Source organism: Lagenorhynchus albirostris, chromosome 7 (assembly GCF_949774975.1).
Source record: "Lagenorhynchus albirostris chromosome 7, mLagAlb1.1, whole genome shotgun sequence".
Taxonomy (NCBI): Eukaryota; Metazoa; Chordata; class Mammalia; order Artiodactyla; family Delphinidae; genus Lagenorhynchus; species Lagenorhynchus albirostris.
Genome location: NC_083101.1, coordinates 8,119,168 through 8,133,908, shown reverse-complemented (window position 1 = coordinate 8,133,908; position 14,741 = coordinate 8,119,168). Strand labels below are relative to the sequence as shown.

Sequence of the window (14,741 nt, the reverse complement as noted above, 5' to 3'; positions counted from 1 at the left end):
GATCTAGCGAACTCTGGCCTCGGGCATGTCGCTTCACCTCTCTCAGCCTGCCACAGGTCTCTCTTCCGAAAAGTGGGGAAACAGACCCTGACAGATGGGCCCTCAGGAGGTTTAATACACGAAAGGTGCTTAACTCTGTTCCTGGTACTTAGCAGGCCTAGCACAGTACCTAGCACATAGTAAGTGCTCAATAAACGTGTTATTATTATCAAGAGGGACTTAGACAAACTCATGGTGGACCTTCTTGGTGTGGGGAGAATGGTCTCTGAGGTGACATCACCGGCTTCCAGTCTCTGGGGGGCTGCCTGGCCGGGTCACAAGATCTTCAATGAGTGACATTCCAGGGAGGTAGATTTGCGCTCGAGGGAAGCACTGTCTCAAGGTCAAAGCTGCCTAGAGCAGAGCCGTGTCACTGAGAAACAGTGAGCTCCCCATCACTGGAGGTACATGAATGACAGCTCGCCTGGCTCTTCTCCACTCCACTGCCGGCCAAACACAGCCCTTTCCACCAGGGTCTTGTGCGGGCATCCAGAAGATTGCCCCAGAAATGCCACCCCTTACAGGCCCTGTGAGATGAGATGCCGATGTCACACTCCTGACAGGGGCCCTGGTGAGGACTCAGCCCACTGTCCCAGGGACAGCCACAAGGAAAAGTTCCCCTCATCTCATGGGCCCTGGGCCATCTGCTGGGTCCCCACCTGACCCTGCCATCAGGCACTCACCTTTAGGAACTCCAAGAAGAGGATGTGGACTTCCAGGGTAGCATTGGGGCTCTGAGCCACGCAGCCCTCAGAAACCTGGCTGGTGATGTATGTCACCTGTGGGTCCACAGGCTGTAGGTCGCAATAGACTGTTTCTGCAAGACCTGTTGGGAAAGCACAGCCAGAGAGTGGGCCAGTTAAGAGCAACGTGGTGACAATTGCTCCCACTTTCCAAATGCCTACTGGGTGCTTGGCACTGGTGAAGGGCTTTATTGCATCTTCAGAGCTACCCTGCAAGGTGGATATCATTATACCCATTCCACAGATGAAGAAACTGAACCTCAGAAACGCAAAGTCTCTTGCCTGAGGTCACAGTGCTAGTAGGTGTAGGGTTGAGAGATAAAATGCAAGACACCCAGTTAAATCTGAATAAATAAAAAAATGAATATTTTTAAAGAATAAGCATATCCCACACATTGCGTGGGATATACTTATACTAAAAAGTTTTTCATGGTTTATCCGAAATTAAAACTTAAACTGGGCATCCTAAATTTTCATTTGCTACATCTGGCAACCCTAAATGTGTGGCAGGACCCACCTGTGCACACAGCCAAGCCTCTGGGCTGGTCCCCTCCAAAGGATCAGGAGACAAAAATTCCCCTCTTATGCCTCAAGGAGACCAGGAGGAACGGGCCAAGGAGGGTTGAGAGTCTCCTGGCCCCGACGGACAGAGTGAGCCCAGGTTCAGAGGGCAGCTGCCGGAGTAGGCTGCAGAGCCCGCTGCCCGGAAGCGCAGGTCCTGAGGGAAGGGAATGGAATTTCACCCTGACCCAGCAGAGGAGGAAGAGGAAATGAGGCCCCTACACCTCGTCCTGAGGAATGTGCCAGGGAAGGGGGGGGCTCTGGAGGAGGGAAGGAGGACAGAGAAGGGGAGACTGTTTGGAAGTTTGTGTCTCCATCTTGTCGCGCTCGCTTCCTGTTTTCTTGGAGATCAAAGATGGGTGCGGAGGGCCTGGCCGCACGTCCAGCCGACGCCAGCTCAGAGGAGGGGGGAGGGAGGCTTCTTCTGAATCCCGGGCTATTGGGCTGTCTTTGGCCTAACCCGGCCTCCTTCCACCGCCTGGTTGGCTCAGGACCCCCAGGGGTCAGAGAAGGACGGCAGACGGCCACCCACCGGCAACACCTTGGGAAGGATAAGTCTGGGACAAGGACGTTTGGCTTATAAATCCTCACCCTGGCCCTGTCCTATGTGCCAGGGACTCCAGAGTGCCTGCATTTTCATTAAAAGCAAGGTTCCTGGAGCCAGGCCGACCTGGGTTTGAATCTCAGGCCCAGCACTGATGCTGCTTTGGCGAACGATTTCACTTTGGGCTTTGGTTTCCTCGTCAGTAAGTGGACAGTAAGAATAGAACCCACACAACGCACAGAGGTGAGATAGGGTGTGTGGCAGTTCTTTTTATCACAATTCTTTGATTGACTTCAGCCACGGGAGAAGAACTGACTGTCCTAGGTGGGTGGTGATGTGGTGGAACAGGGTGGCCTGCAGGTGGGGGGCCTCTGTGAGGGAGGTCACTGATGTCTCAGGCTCAAGTAGACTCAAGGGCTGACACAACCTGCTGCTGACCCCCCGCGTGGGACCCACCAAGCCCCTCGCGCTCTCCCTGTCCCTGATAGTGAAGACAGACTTCCTGGCTGCTTCTTAGTCCTCCTGTACAGATGGGGAGACCGAGGCCCGGAGACAGGAGATGGCCGGCTCGGCCCTACCTCTCCCCACAGAGACCCAGGGTCTGGCTTGCAGATTAGTGTAGCGCTTTCCTCCTTCCCTTCGCACTTACCCTGCCCCCTCCCCAGACTTCCAGGAACCCCAGTTCCTCCGGATTGCTGGGGCCGCCTGGGGCCACCTCCTCCATGCCGTCAGCATGTCAGCCAGCGGGAGAGGCCACAGGCCTAGCCATTATGTAATGATCAGATAACAGGCCAGGCTGGGAGATCAGATAAGAGGTCCATTTATTTTGGGGCCTTTTCGAGTCCTGGCCGCCCCCACTCCGCAGACGAGAATGGGGAGACAGGAGGGAGTGTGACGCCCAGGGCCTGTCTCCCGGAGCCAGAGGCGGGCCCAGACAGAGCTGAAAACAATCCCCTGGCACCACGGGAAACTCTGGGGCTCCCGGGACCTGGGCTGGAGGAGGCGCCGCTGGGGCCCTGGGTGACCGGGTGAGTGAGAGACTTACCAGCTGGGGGGCCACCTCTCCACCTCTGCTGCCTCCCTAGCCTCCCCCACCCACAAGCACAGAGTCACCTTGGGGGCTTTCCAAATGGCCACCCCCAGCGCCTTGGGCGGCCGAGAGGATGATGGTCAAGCAAAACCAGCTCTGGAGCTGGATGGTCTGAGTGAAATCCCATCTCTGCCTCTTAAAAAAGCTGGTCACCTTGGGGCTTCCCTGGTGGCACAGTGGTGAAGAATCCGCCTGCCAATGCAGGGGACACGGGTTCGAGCCCTGGTCCCGGAAGATACCACATGCTGCGGAGCAGCTAAGCCCGTGCGCCACAACTGCTGAGCCTGCGCTCTAGAGCCCGTGAGCCACAACTACTGAAGCCCACGTGCCTAGAGCCCATGCTCTGCAACAAAGAGAAGCCACGCAATGAGAAGCCCGCACACCGAAACGAAGAGTAGCCCCCGCTCACCGCAACTAGGAAAAAGCCCGCGCGCGGCAACGAAGACCCAATGCAGCCAAAAATAAATAAGTAATTTAAAAAAAAAAAAAAAAGTTGGTCACCATGAGCAAAAGCCTAACTTCTCTGAGCCTCAGTTTCCCCATTTGCAAAACAGCTTCCATCACGCTTACTGGGCGCCAGGTACTGTTTTGTGGCTTTCTGTGGGTTCATTCATTTAATGCTCATAGCAGCCCTATGAGGTAGGTGCTGTTATTATAACCGTTTGACACAAGGGGAAACTGAAGATTAGGGAGGTGCAAGAATTTGCCTGAGGGCACGCAGCTGTTAAGTGGCAGGGCCCGTATTGGAACCCAGACAATCCAGCTTTAGCGCCCAGCATCCACTTTGCAGGCTATATATCAGCTGCATGAGGTAACCCATGTACAGAACCTGGTACCCAGTAAGTGTTCTGGACACGGAAGCTGTGATTATTTCATGAAACCAGGGCCAATCCTCTTTGACAAGGATCTTTTCTGCATTCCCTCTTCTTCAGTTACCCAGACACCCTTTGCTCCTTTCAGGGGCCAATCGTGGCCTCAGAGATTTCCCTGTGTCCAGCCCAACCACTGCCCCTGGGCCTGGCCACCAGTGAGGCCTCAACACTCCTTTCCCTAGTCTGTCTCCGGCTGCGCGATGTCTGCGGGCTAAGGCCATACTCCACAACCTGGAGTAGAGTTAAAAAGTGCAGGGATCTGAGAGACGCTGAAGGTTCAGATCCTGATTCTGCTACTTGCCAGCTTCCTGTCCATGCCTCAGTGCTATTATCTGTAGAATGGGGATGGTGATCATCAAAATACCTTCCTCAACGAATTGGTGAGAATATTGGAAAATTGACACATGCACAGGGCCAAGGAGGATCCTGATGTGTGAGGAACTGGCAACCGCCGTCACGGTTATTTACGTCCAGCAGTGGGGAGAAGTGAACTTTTCCTTCAAACACACCTTGTTCCTTGCCCTTGCCATGCCCTTTCCCAGACTAATAGTCTTCCTTTATTTGACGACTTCTCTTCAATTCCTATTCATCCTTTAAAACCCTGTTGTGAAAAGCTTCTCACCAGAACCCATCCAGGGACTTCCCTGGTGGTCCAGTGGTTAAGACTTGGCCTTCCAATGCAGGTGGTGTGGGTTTGATCCCTGGCCGGGGAGCTAAGATCCCACACACCTCATGGCCAAAAAACCAAAACGTAAAATGGAAGCAATATTGTAACAAATTCAATAAAGACTTTAAAAATGGTCCACATCAAAAAAATCTTAAATAAAAAAAGAACCCAGCCAGTTGTGCTCTAGGTGGGAGGGCCACTGCAGGTGTAGGAAAGAAACCTAATGCGTGGGGTGAGAGGAGTTGGCAACAGAGAGAGCCTCATTGTCTTCCCTAAGGCACTATGGCGTATGGTTAGGTCCAGGACCCGAGCCCCAGCTGCTCATTTCTGAGCTGTGTTACTCAGGCAAAGTCCTTCACCTGCCAGTGCCCCAGTCTCCTCAGCTTTAAAATGGGGGTAACAGGAGTGTCAGCTTCATCGAGCTGTTGGGAAGGTTAAGTCTGATGGTGCACAAAACAAGCTAGAGGAGTGTCTGGCATCCACCCCCACCCCGTCACAGGTATTGAAGTCAGCTCAGCCTTGGACGAGGGTCCTCTTCAGCCTCCAGGGCTGAGGCCCCAAAGCTGGAGCTAGAAGCGGGAGGTTGCTCCACAGCCAGGGCAATCAATGCTCCAAGCCTTCCACACCCACCCAGGCCACCAAAGATGCAGAGAAAAGAAGCCTGGACCTGTCACTTGTCCCGAGACTTGATTTCTTCGTCTGTAACCTGGGTATAAAGACAAAGGGCTGCCTGATGCACTGGGGACACAGAAGAGGAGGTCCCTGCCTCTTGCCCAGATCCCTCGTCAGGTCCTCAAGCAAATAAATAGACCAGGCCTGTCCTCAGAGGGCCCATCACTGACCCATCTGTGCGCATGAGAGAGACATCAATTCTTTCTCTCCCTCTGGGTCTTAGTGTCACCATCTGTCTGGCTGAAGTGAGAACCTTAATGGTCATGCCCCCACTGTCCCCAGGGACCCACTGTCTCCTGGTTCACACGGCTCCTGCTTCAACCTCCCTTTCCTCCAGGCAAATGGGAAGCTACCCCAATGCAGGCTCTAAGAGATGGATATTTGTGGTCTATGTCCTGCATCCCTAGCAGGACATGTCCTGCCCCCCTCTCCAGGGAGTCCCAGACCCTCACACATGTGGCCAGCAGAACGGGGGACTTGAAGTCTCACCTCTACCCCATCCTCCAGCGAACGCTCATCCACACTTAGGAGACACTCTTTGATCCCAACCACCCAACATGGGCCACGAACCCCTGCGCCTCCACTTCTGGGACTCTATCCAAGTGAAATACTCCAAAATACAGGAAAAGATGCATGTACCAAAAACGTGCATGGAAGTGGTATTTATAACTGGCCCCGAAGGGGAAGCCACCTAAGTATTCAACAATAAAGAATTCATTAGGCAAACGATGAGATGGCACGTTTGAGGGAGAGACTATTCTAGAACCACAATGGGATGGTTATGGAGTCCACATGACAACACAGAAAACTTCTGGGACCTAAGAAGGGTACACAAGATTTCCAAATTTGATCCACCTGCATTAAAATTACCTTAAAAAGCTAGACAAAAACTAGTAACCAATCCGCCAGCATGCTAACTGTACCCACACTAATAAAGGAGCCGGGGAGGTCATTTTTCCCCCTCTTATCTGTTTCCTTTGAGGAGTGGACTAAAGCGAATATATGGTTAAATTGCTTTTTAAAAATCTCTACATATTTGTTCTTTAAAAAATTCATGTAACTCAACTATACTTCAATTAAAAAAAAATTCCAACAAGACAAAAATGTGTGTCTTAGAAAATGAAAATCCTCTAGAGGAACCCAGGGCTAAAGAACAGTGACGTGGGGATTTTCTTTGTGCATATGGTATATTATTACTATTTTATTCTTACAGAAATGGAGTCATTGATGTTTGCACACCTGACCATGTGTCCTAGACATATGTCACAGCAATGTGGATCCGTAGCTAGCTTTTTCTTGGTAACGGCTGTGTAGGGTTCCACTGCATGGTCATCCACTTCATAGGGCCCAGGCTGGCAGACACTGGGTGGTCTCCAGTTGTGCGGTTTTTGTTACAGGTACCTACGGACCACCCATCTTTACAGAGTTGGGCAAGTAACTCCACGGGGTTGACTTCTGAAGGCGAGTCTGTTACACAAGTTATGGTTTTGAAAGATTCTGCCAAGCTGTGTTCCCAGAAGGCTGGACTCGCCTGGGACATGTTTTCATCCCATTTTGACCCCCTCCAGCTTTAACGAGATTGCCTGGGTCACTGGCACTCCCACCTCCTCCCCTGGCGTGGAGGTCTGGCTCCCACACCCTGACCCTGGTCCCCATCTGCCCTCTACGGGCCTCAGTTTCCCAGACTGAAGATGAGCTGGGCTGGACGCTTTGGGATGCCCTTGAGCCCCATGATCACTGGGTGCTAGTACCTGCTCTCAGAAGCAGGTTGATACATTTTCAGGCGTTTTTCCAGTTGGCTCTTAAACACAGCCATTATAAAAAATTAAATTTTATAAGCTTACAATTACATCAATTATATATACTTAAAAGTTAATAAATATCAAAACTCATTACTCCCTAATTATTTTATTCCCTTTTGTATTATCTGTGCTCTTGAGGTTATCTACGTCTGTAATATCTGTGTGGTGGAAATAGTAGATAAAGGTTTATTACTGTGCATCCGCCCCAACGCTGAGTCTGCCGAGTTGATAGCTTGAAATCAGCCCTGTGGGAACATTTACACCGTGGATATTGACAAGTTACCCCACCCCACCCCCCACTCCGCTGTTCTTTATTCGCCAGCACACCAGTGCCTTTGATCCTATAAAACCAGGCCCTAAAGAGCTTCCAGGATCTTTCTCTGACGACCTAGAGGAAGAGAGTCTTATCAAGCTAGAATGTGGGGGGAGGTGGGAGAAAGGCAGGGTGGCCTGGGGGCCTATCGTGGAGCTCAGGTAGGGCTTCTGTCTGAGCTGTGTGAACTTAGCAGGCCACAGCCTCCACTTCTCCTCCTGTAAAATGGGGCAATAAAGGCCGCAGTCTTGCAGGGTGACTAGGAGCTGTATCAAGAGGGGTCGCCTATCACCCGAGGTCAGGAGCAAGTGCTCAGGGGAGGCCCAGGCCTGGGGTGAATCCCTGCTGGGTCACTTAATATCTGAGACTCATTCCTGTCTATCAGTGAGGCAGTGGTAAGAGCTTTAGAGATCAAGGGTTAGGGACTTTCAAATGCTGCGGGTTACGGTAGGGTGGGGAGGGGGTGGCCACCGCTGCTGCTGTTCCCATGCTCACCCCCCACCCCCGATCCTTTAAGGAGGTCCTGGATGTGCCAGAGGTGAAGGGGTGTCCACGGGGCTGTCCCGGGGCTTTAGGCGGGTGAGGGGCAGGGCACAGCGAGGCCCACAGTGAGTGGGATGAGGGGCTGGGAGTCACTGCCCCGCATCTGCTCATTTCAGAAGACAGCAGAGGCCAAGACCACCTGGAGAAGCCCCCAGGCTGAGGAGCCTCCGCAGAACACCTCGTCCGGGCCTGTGCCCGCATCTTGTACTCTTTTTGAGGAGTAGAGAACTGGGTAGAAGCAGAGAGAGCACCGCGTCCGAAGGGTTCTGGGAGCCATTCACAGATCCCGGGGAAGGTGAGGGTAGAGGAATTTAAAACTAATCCTTAAACAACAACAACACAGAAACAACCAGCCTGCCTCTCTCTACAAGCATTGCCTCACCACCGACTTTCCTAACAGCCCCGAGGGGAGTTCTCCTACCATCCCTACTCAGCTCAGAGGCCGAGATCACACTGCGAGGAAATAATGACATGAGATTTGAACCCAGAGCCCATGATCTGACTGTGAGGCCGCACACCCCCTCCCATCCCACACGTTCCTCAGATGGGAAACTTAAGGCCCAGAGAGGGCAGGAGAGTCTCCAGGGGCTGCACAGCACTCTGGGACCTGGGCTTCTTGGGGAGAAACTGGATGTAGCTGGGAGGGCAGAAGCCAGGGTAGCCAGAGTTAAGGTAAGTAACTCATCCCTGTTTGCCTGAGACTTTTAGAGCTGAAAGATCTGCGCCCTGCCAAACCCGTGGCATCTGTCTTGGGCTGTCCAAACGTCCCAGGACAGCTCCACTGGACGTGAGCTCGGGACACACGGAGGAGGCCCGGAACACTTGGGGCCTGGTCTGTGCCCTGGTGGCCGAGTCTCCCCACCCCGGGTCCCTGGACACCTACTTGTGGGTCCGAGGCTGCAGAGAGCCAGCAGCAGGGCGACGGCCTGGGGGAACATGCCGCGGTCCATGCTGTCCACCTGGGGATCTGTGCGCTGGGCCTTAGCCGGTGTCCAGGGGCAGGGCTGCAGGCGGGCGCCGGGGCCGGCGTGGGCTGTCGTGGGGACCCAAGGGGAGCAGGCAGCTGGAGCGACGGCGTCCCTGCTCCAGCCTTCTGAGGTGGCGGCCAAGGGGTCAGGAGAAGTGGGCACGGGGGCGCGGGGCCAGGCCGGGGGTCGCTGGCCAAGGGCTGAGCGGGGAGGGGCTGCGGGGCTCCTGTGGACGGCGGCAGCAGTCACGGCCTGTGGATGCAGATGGAGGCTGGGGTCTGAGCGTCAGCAGTGTGGAGCTCCCGGCTCATCAGCCTGGCTCGGGGAGGCAGGAAATGCGCTTCCTTAGACAAGGGGCCGGGCCAGGCGGCCTGCCAGGCGGGGAGAGGAAGTACCACGGGCTTTGTCGCTGGGTGGGGGGCCCTGGGGCGTGGGGGAGGCAGTGGAGTGGGAGGACCCAGGCTCCAGGCTCCTCTCCCCACCCACCCAACCTCCCATCCCACCCTGTCCAGGGCTGGCTGGTGGGGTGCATCTGGCAGCCCCCAGGGGGCAGATGAAAAGAATCACCCCAACAGCCCACCAAGGGGAAATTTCAGGGGCCAGGCCTGGCCAAGGCGCTTCATGTGGAGCTCTGCTCCATGTACTCACTGTTCCCATTTTGCAGATGAGAAGACAGAGGCCTGCAGAGATGAGATTATTGGCCCAAGAAGATGGTGGAGCTGGAATTTGAACAGGTCTCATTGAGCACCAAAGGTGGCTTACATAAGTGTGACACCCGGCTGGCGTTCCTTTGTTTTGTAAACAGGGAACCTGAGGTCCAGGATAAGGGAGGAACACTCCAAAATTGGCACAGCCTGGCAGCTGGGGCTGAGGTCTCAGGGCCCAGAGAGGACAGGGGATGGGCAGAGGGCCACCTTCTGTCTGTCCCCTCCGTGGCTGGAAAATACTTCAGGGACAAATGACGGCCCTAAATGAAAGCGTGGGGGGCGGGACACACTTCAATGGCTTTTTTTTTTTTTTTGGCTGTGTTGGGTCTTTATTGCGGTGAGGGGGCTTCTCATTGCGGTGGCTTCTCTTGTTGTGGAGCACGGGCTCTAGGCACGTGGGCTTCAGTAGTTGTGGCACACGGGCTCAGTAGTTGTGGCTCACGGGCTCTAGAGCTCAGGCTCAGTAGTTGTGGCGCACGGGCTTAGTTGCTCCGCGGCATGTGGGATCTTCCTGGACCAGGGCTTGAACCCATGTCCCCTGCATTGGCAGGAGGATTCTTAAACACCGCACCACCAAGGAAGTCCCTTTAATGGCGTTTCTGACGTTCAAGACCCTGCCGTGCTTGCTCTGAGCTGTGAGATCTCAGTCATCCTGTTTGTAAAGTGGGCACGATGATGCCTTCCTCACCAGGCTGTTGTGAGGTTTCCATGGGTTGGGGCACTGCTGCGCAGAGCCCTGGGCCTGGCACTCAGGAAGCGCTCGCGCATCAATGCTCCCTGAGCCTGGGAGCCTGGGAGACGCATCAATACTCCCTGAGCCTGGGAGACAATCCCAGAACTGTCCCTTGTTTGTTTTGCAAACAGTAACAGCCAACTACATGCCTACCATGGTGCTGGTCACATGTGGCACTTTAGGGTCAGGCCCAAGGAAGCTCAGAGGAGGAAGCTTGAGCTGCCTGGAGGAGGTGGCATTTAGGCCTGGCCTGTGGAGGTCTGGGCAAGTTGGGAGTGGGGAGAGAAGGAAGGGTGAGGAGGGCATGTCGGGCTGGGGACCAGCCTGAGCAAAGGCATAGAGGCAAGAAGTAGCCTGACCACCATGGGACAAGCAGGGGTGTGGTGGTGATGGGAAGCCTGGAGGGGCAGACTCTGGCCCTGCTCTGGGAGGGGGACCTTGAATGCCAGGGCTTTCTCCTGAAGGCCATGGGGAGTCATGAAGGGTTCTGGAGCAGAAGGTGCTGGCAGAGCAGGCTTTGAGAAGACAAATCCTGGTGTGTGCTGGCGGGACCCGCAGCGGGGATGGAGCCAGGGCTTTTTCTCTTTATACTGTCTTGGTCGCAGATGGAGAAATTGAAGCCCAGGGAAGGAGGAGAAGGTGGGAGCCCTGGCTGCCTCTGAAGGGAGCAGAGGGCAGAGCGGGAGTGTGTTTGTGTCTGCAGGAGCTGACCCCTGGGTGGGAAGGGCGGGTGTGGCTCCTTGGGTGGGGAACGGGGCTGGTGGGGAGGGAAGGTTCTCTTGCCCAGCCCTGCGGCTGGCTGCATGGCCAATTCCCGGCCAGGCATGAGTGTGGGCTCGCAGGAGACCCATCTCGGCCCAGCAGGCCAGGAAGGCCGTGACAGGGAGGACGGGGCCCCCCCAACGCGGCAGCCCGAGAGTAGCAGCTCCTCTGCCTTTTCCTGCAGCCACGGAGATGGGGAGGTGGGCGCCACGAGGCAAAGGGTGGCTTCAGTAGGGGAGGGTTGGGCGAGGTTTCCCAGGCGCCCCTACCAGCGTCTGTGCCCCAGGGACAGTTAGTTAATCCAGTTCCCTGGGGCTGAACTCTCCCTCCGCCCCGCCCTAGGCGTTCACCTTATCAGCTCTGAATCCTCACAGCCACCCCTAAGTCACACCATCGACAGAGGAGGAGCCCAAGGCCTCCTGAGGTTTGGGAGACCCCCAGCTGGAGACCCCAGGACCGCCTGGCTCCAAGCTCAGCTCCTTCCCTGCTGATCCCATCTGAGTTGAATCTGGAGAGGACAGATGTCACTGGGCGAGGGGGATCGTGGTCCAGAATGGGCGTTGGGGTATCTGAGGCCGTAACATGGACCCCATAGGAGGCCCTTCTCAAACCTCCCTCCCTCCCACCCTCGTGCTGCACAACCCAACCCCTCCCACGTTGTAAACAAGACCCACTGGGTTTCTCTTGAAAGCAGGAGAGGCTGCAGGTGGACACCAGAGAACATGCAGCAGACTTCCAGGGAAAGAGAAATCTATAGGCGGCACAGGAGGGCCTGGAGCCCTGACCCCAGAGACCCGGTGGAGGAAGGAAGAGATTGGGACCCCCTGGGGTGCAGAGGCGGTCACCCCGAAGCTCCCACAGCACCGTGGGCCTCCCCCACCCCCGCTTGTGTGAGTCGTGCTATGTAGGTCTCTCCACTCGACTAGAAGCCCCTCGAGGGCAGGGGCTTTTGATGCCTCTGCACCGCTGTGTCCCCAGCACAGAGCCAGGACTCTTTGGCCCTTGAAATCATGAAGTGCTCTGGAAGGTAAGGCAGGGGCTGGGGCCATGGAGGCATAGGGAAACTGAGGCACAGAGAGATAAGCCTCGCTCCTGCTTCCCAGTGGAAGAGGCCAGGCCGGGACTGGGCTGCCTGTCCCCAGGAAGCTGCACGGTCACACTGTCTTACAGGCAGGGACAGACCTTGAGTTAGCGGTCTCCTGTTTGCCCCCCGGATGCACGCTCCATCCCAATGGACACATCTACCTCCTCTCAGCCGTGCACAGTTCAGAGAGGGGAAGGAAGTGGAGGATTTGTCCCTCTGATACCTTCCCTGCAGGGTCACTGCAAATTGGTGGCCTCCCTGCACTGAAGGCCACAGCCCTGACCTGGCCCTCTCCACAAAGCCCTTCAGGCCAAGGATGGTCATGGCCCACGGCCGCTGCCAGCCCCAGGCTTCTGCACTGTCCCTTGTGGTTTCCCTCCACCCTGCCCACACCTGTGTCAACAGACCCTTCATCAAACTCTTCTCAAATTACCCCACTGGAGCGTGCCATCTGTTTCCTGCTGGGGCTCTGACTGATACAGACATTTTCAGGTGCCGCCTGCCTATCCATACGCCAAAGAGACGTGGCCAATAGCCAGACGTCTGTGCCTGGGCCCCACCGTGTGCAGGTACACGAATTCCACTCCTTCCTCCCCCTGGCTGGCCGGGAAGGCCGGGGCTGCAGGAAGGGATGGAGCACGTGTACCCTGGCCACTGGCCACTGGAGGAATTTTAGGCGGCCCCCAGGGATTCCCCCAACCAGGCGGCAGTCCGTCTCCAGCACCGGCCTGGAGCCAGTGGCTGTCGAAAAGAACAGGGCCAGACCCACATGGGCAAGGGAAAAAGTGGGTACAGGGGAAAGAGGGCACTGGTCTGGGAGCCACAGGGTCCCAGGCTCTGCCCTTGTGGCTTCAGGCAAGACTTTAACATATTCTGGGTCTCAGTTTCTTCCTGTGCGCAACGGGAGGCCAGCCTGCTGGCCTGGGGGAGCTCAAAGCCCAGGCAAACAGTCAGAATCACTGCACCCCTCACACACTTGCCCTGTGCCAAGTGCCACCTCACGGCCACTTTAACGGGCTGAGACCGTCATGTCCCCATCTTACAATGGAGGAAACTGAGGCTCAGGTGTGCAGGACAACAGGGCTGAGGAGAAGCAGAGGATAATTCAAATCTGGGCCTGTCTTTCCTCCCTTGGCTTCCAGAACATTCCGTCCTGGTTTTCCTCCCACCTCCCTGGTCACCTTATCCGTCTCTTCACTAGTCCCTCCCCATCCTCCCATGCTTGGACCCTGGGTCTCTTCCCTTCTCTGTTTACCCTCACTCCCAAGTCAGGTTTTCTCAAATCTTTGTGACCATGACGTCATGTCCCAGCACAAACCCTGGGATTCAGGCTCAAATAATTAAAACAAACATTTTGTGAACCTATGTGTAGGTATATATACCCTTATGAGGTACATCCACCCTGTTCCATTTTCTTTCAAATACTGATCACTGGCCGCCCTATTGATTTCATTGCCCACCCATGGGTCTTGGCCATAGAATAGAACGTCCTAGATGCTCGCTACTCAAAGTGTAGTCTTCTTTTTTTCTTTCTTTTTTTGGCCACGCCATGTGGCATGTGGGATCTTAGTTCCCTGACCAGGGATCGAACCCGCGCCCCCTGCAGTGGAAGTGCAGAGTCTTAACCACTGGACAGCCAGGAGTCTTAGTATCTCCTGGGAGCTTCTCTCAGGCCCTGCCCCAGACCTGCTGAATCAGAGCCTGCCTTTCATCAGTATCCTTAGGGCATTCACGTGCACATTAAAGTTTGAGAAGGACTGTTCTGGGTGCCCTTATCCAGACAAATAGCTTTATTTATTTATTTATTTTAAATGTATTTATTTATTTTTGGCTGAGAGGAGGTAGATGTGTCCATTGGGACGGAGCGTGCATCGGGAGGGCAAACAGGAGACCGCTAACTCAAGGTCTGTCCTTATTTATTTATTTTTATTTTTGGTCTTGCTGCACGCAGGTTTTCTCTAGTTGTGGCGAGCGGGGGCTACTCTTCATCGTGGTGCGCGGGCTTCTTATCGCGGTGGCTTCTCTTGTTGCGGTGGCTTCTCTTGTTGCAGAGCACAGGTTCTAGGTGTGCAGGCTTCAGTAGCTGTGGCACACAGGCTCAGTAGTTGTGGCTCGCAGGCTCTAGAGTGCAGGCTCAGTAGTTGTGGCGCATGGGTTTGTTGCTCCGCGGCATGTGGGATCTTCCTGGACCAGGGCTTGAACCCGTGTCCCCTGCATTGGCAGGTGGATTCTTAACCACTGAGCCACCAGGGAAGCCCAGACAAATAGCTTTAAATACCATACATATACTGGTGGCTCCCAGCTTTGTGTCTCTAGCCAGAACTCTTCCCCAGGCTCCAGGCTCTTAATAAGCAACTCACACTTCACACATCCAAAACTGGGCTCTATTAGTCCTCTGCCAACTGTTCCTGCCTCAGTCTCCCCATCTCAGACCATGACAGCTCCCTCCTCTCGTTGCTTAAGACTTAAGGGTGACCTTGACTCTGTTATGCCCTTCATCCAACCTATAAGTAAATCCTGTTGTCTCCTCCCCCCAAATTCCCATTGTTTGTGGGGTTCCCACCACCCTACAGCTGCCGCTCTGGTCACCACCAGCACCTCTGGGAATATAGCAGTCACCGCCTCAGTGGGCTTTCTTGCT

At 55.0% G+C, this 14,741-nt stretch overlaps 1 protein-coding gene across 1 annotated transcript in view; it reads right to left on the bottom strand.

Annotated features, from left to right (window-relative positions):
* ENG (endoglin) overlaps positions 1–9,132 on the bottom strand; it is a 29,811-nt gene extending 20,679 nt beyond the window's left edge. The window contains exons 1-2 of the mRNA XM_060154278.1: positions 8,730–9,132; positions 723–865 (exon numbers count right to left, since the gene is read on the bottom strand). Of these exons, the coding sequence (XP_060010261.1) occupies positions 723–865; positions 8,730–8,796 (210 nt within the window). The 5' untranslated portion in view covers positions 8,797–9,132. The remainder of the gene's footprint in view (positions 1–722; positions 866–8,729) is intronic.
* Positions 9,133–14,741: the final 5,609 nt, after the last annotated feature.